This window comes from Apteryx rowi, unplaced genomic scaffold, assembly GCF_003343035.1.
Source record: "Apteryx rowi isolate R43461 unplaced genomic scaffold, aptRow1 scaffold_99, whole genome shotgun sequence".
In the NCBI taxonomy this organism is placed as follows: Eukaryota; Metazoa; Chordata; class Aves; order Apterygiformes; family Apterygidae; genus Apteryx; species Apteryx rowi.
In genome coordinates this window covers 944,651-946,948 of record NW_020451304.1, presented here as the reverse complement: position 1 = coordinate 946,948, position 2,298 = coordinate 944,651, and the positions used below count along the sequence as shown (strand labels likewise).

At 44.1% G+C, this 2,298-nt stretch overlaps 1 protein-coding gene across 1 annotated transcript in view; it reads right to left on the bottom strand.

Moving 5' to 3' along the window:
• Window positions 1-1,819, bottom strand: part of SSH2 (slingshot protein phosphatase 2) — a 54,099-nt gene extending 52,280 nt beyond the window's left edge. Inside the window, exon 1 of the mRNA XM_026055309.1 lies at window positions 1,807-1,819. Within this exon, the coding sequence (XP_025911094.1) occupies window positions 1,807-1,819 (13 nt within the window). The remainder of the gene's footprint in view (window positions 1-1,806) is intronic.
• Between the last annotated feature and the right edge of the window lie 479 nt (window positions 1,820-2,298).

Genomic DNA, 2,298 nt, shown 5'->3' with positions numbered 1-2,298 from the left:
AAAAAAACTCCTCGAAGCGGCGGCTGGGGGAGCGCAGCAAAGCGCGGGGCACAAGGCCGGCGGCGACAGCGCCGGTGCTTAGCGAACGACCGTCTCTCCTGAAGACGCAGCGGGGAAGTATTTCTTGGCAGTAACTTCCATCGGCAGAGATTTGATAACTYAGCTGCTGCCGGAGGAGAAGAGAAGCAGCTGCCTTTCAGAGCTATTTAAGCTTCAGCTCCATCGTCCCTCAGGAGCAAAGGGAGAAAGGAAGTTCTTTAAAACACACGAAAAAAATCCCGGCCCYTGGCTGCTGGGAATTCACATGCTATTTTGCGCTGGATGAGGAGCRCAAGGCAAGCTTGATAGAGCTTTTGCTGGGGAGAGAGGCGGAGGGGCAGCTTGCTTAATCCAGTTCTGCGGACAGGACAGCAGGAAAGCAGGAGTTGTCTATTCCAGATCTGCATTCTCGAACCATTACAGTGAGCGAGTTTAACGAGGAGKGTGGGAAAACAACCGAGAAACACTGGAACTAGCTCAGCTTTCCATTTCCCATAGGAATGTGGGAAGGCCCAGCACAGAAAGGACACACAAATAAGATGCAATTCTGAATTGTGCTGCAGGCACGGCCCATGCTCAGACTCAGTAACACGTGCAAGTGAGTTGTCATTAGAGGGGATTTTGGTTTAAACTCAGCTGCAGATTGAAGAAGGCTTGAATTGGAGTGGAGCACCATCATTAATGACACCTACCCGCTACCAAAAAAATACTGCCATGGGCAGTTCTGCTGTGATGCCGCTATGATCAGGCAGTTGAACCAGAAGCCAAAAGGAAGCTTATTATTTGAGTGCCCAGCTTCATCTAGAGTTTATTTCTAACTATTACGTATAACTTGCAAAGAAGCAGAGAGGTTAAAAACAAACAAACAACCCCCTAAACCCTAAAAAACCACCCACATTGTGATAGCAAGTGCTTCAGTTCTGAGACTTCAGTATACAGAAGCATGCTTGTCTGAAAGGTCTCGACCAAGTTCACTTCAAGGTTTCATAAGGAAAAGGACAAAAAGTAGAAATTGTGATTCTGCAAGTTTTGCTAGAATATGGTTAGGTTGCATTAATTTAAGCAATGTCATCTTATACAGCCAAGAGCACATCTCTGGTAATAGCTCTTCACAGCTGTAAAAAAAAATGCAGTGCCAGCTTGCTGCAGCGCCAAAAAAAAAATCATTTTGTTAAACAGAAATGAAGTCAGTTGCAAGAAGTAATGGAAAAATTAGGACATTAGAGAAACACTGGGTAACGCAATGCTTCCAGAGGTCGAGAGACTGGCAAGAACCTCCTATTTGGTAGTAACACATACCACACGTTCATAGACAGAAAAACAAACCCAGAACTTCTGTTCCATTCTAATTAATAACTTGCACGATACTTGAATAAAGCCCTTAAGACTAAATGCATTTAAGATATTGTCCAGACAGATGTCAGATTTCTTACATGCAACTAACGTTACAAAAGCAAGCCCTTACAAACTGCGAAAAACAAGTGTGGTGATTAACTATAAGCAGTACCCCTAAAGCAGCTACCCCTAACATACGGATAATAGATTTGTAAATGAATTAGCCCTGGATTAATACAATCTGGCACTCCACTTCCATATGCTGAGAGACCAAACAAGGACAGAAATATTCCAGCTTTTTTCTTTTTCAGACTTTAGAAAAGCAGAAGTAGGAAATCTCAAGTAAGTTCATATATTGAGCTTTGCACTAATAAAAGGTATTTGAATTCCTTTATGTTGCCATAAAGATTGAAATACTGGGCCTGACATTGCCTTCAGGCAACATGTTAGTCAGATTAGCATTTCAGTTCCCACTGCTCATTTGTATAGCGTGCACTATTTTCACATCCCACTTTTACTAGACTTAAGGAACAAGCCTATTTCTTTGTGCAAGCCACCCCCTACATTTAGCCATGGGCAGAACTATCAAACAAATAACTCGATCCATCGGCATGCAGGAGGAATAAGCAAGGAGCAGGCATGGATGAAGGGGCTTTGGGGGCTGGACAAGAAGATGGAGTCGAAGGCAGCAGGACACAAGACAGTCAACAAGCTACTGCTCTTCCCCGTAAGCAGGTGCACTCGGCTGGGACAAACATGCGAAGAGCTTAAAGTGCCTGACTTTGAAGTGATGACAGGTAACAGTCTAAATCACTACCAAGCTGCAATAGAGCATGTGAGCACAGGCATTAATCACTGTATGACCACGACGTAAATAAGTGTCTGGGGCCTGAACTGCTTCCCAACACAGGGCAAAGTTATTTT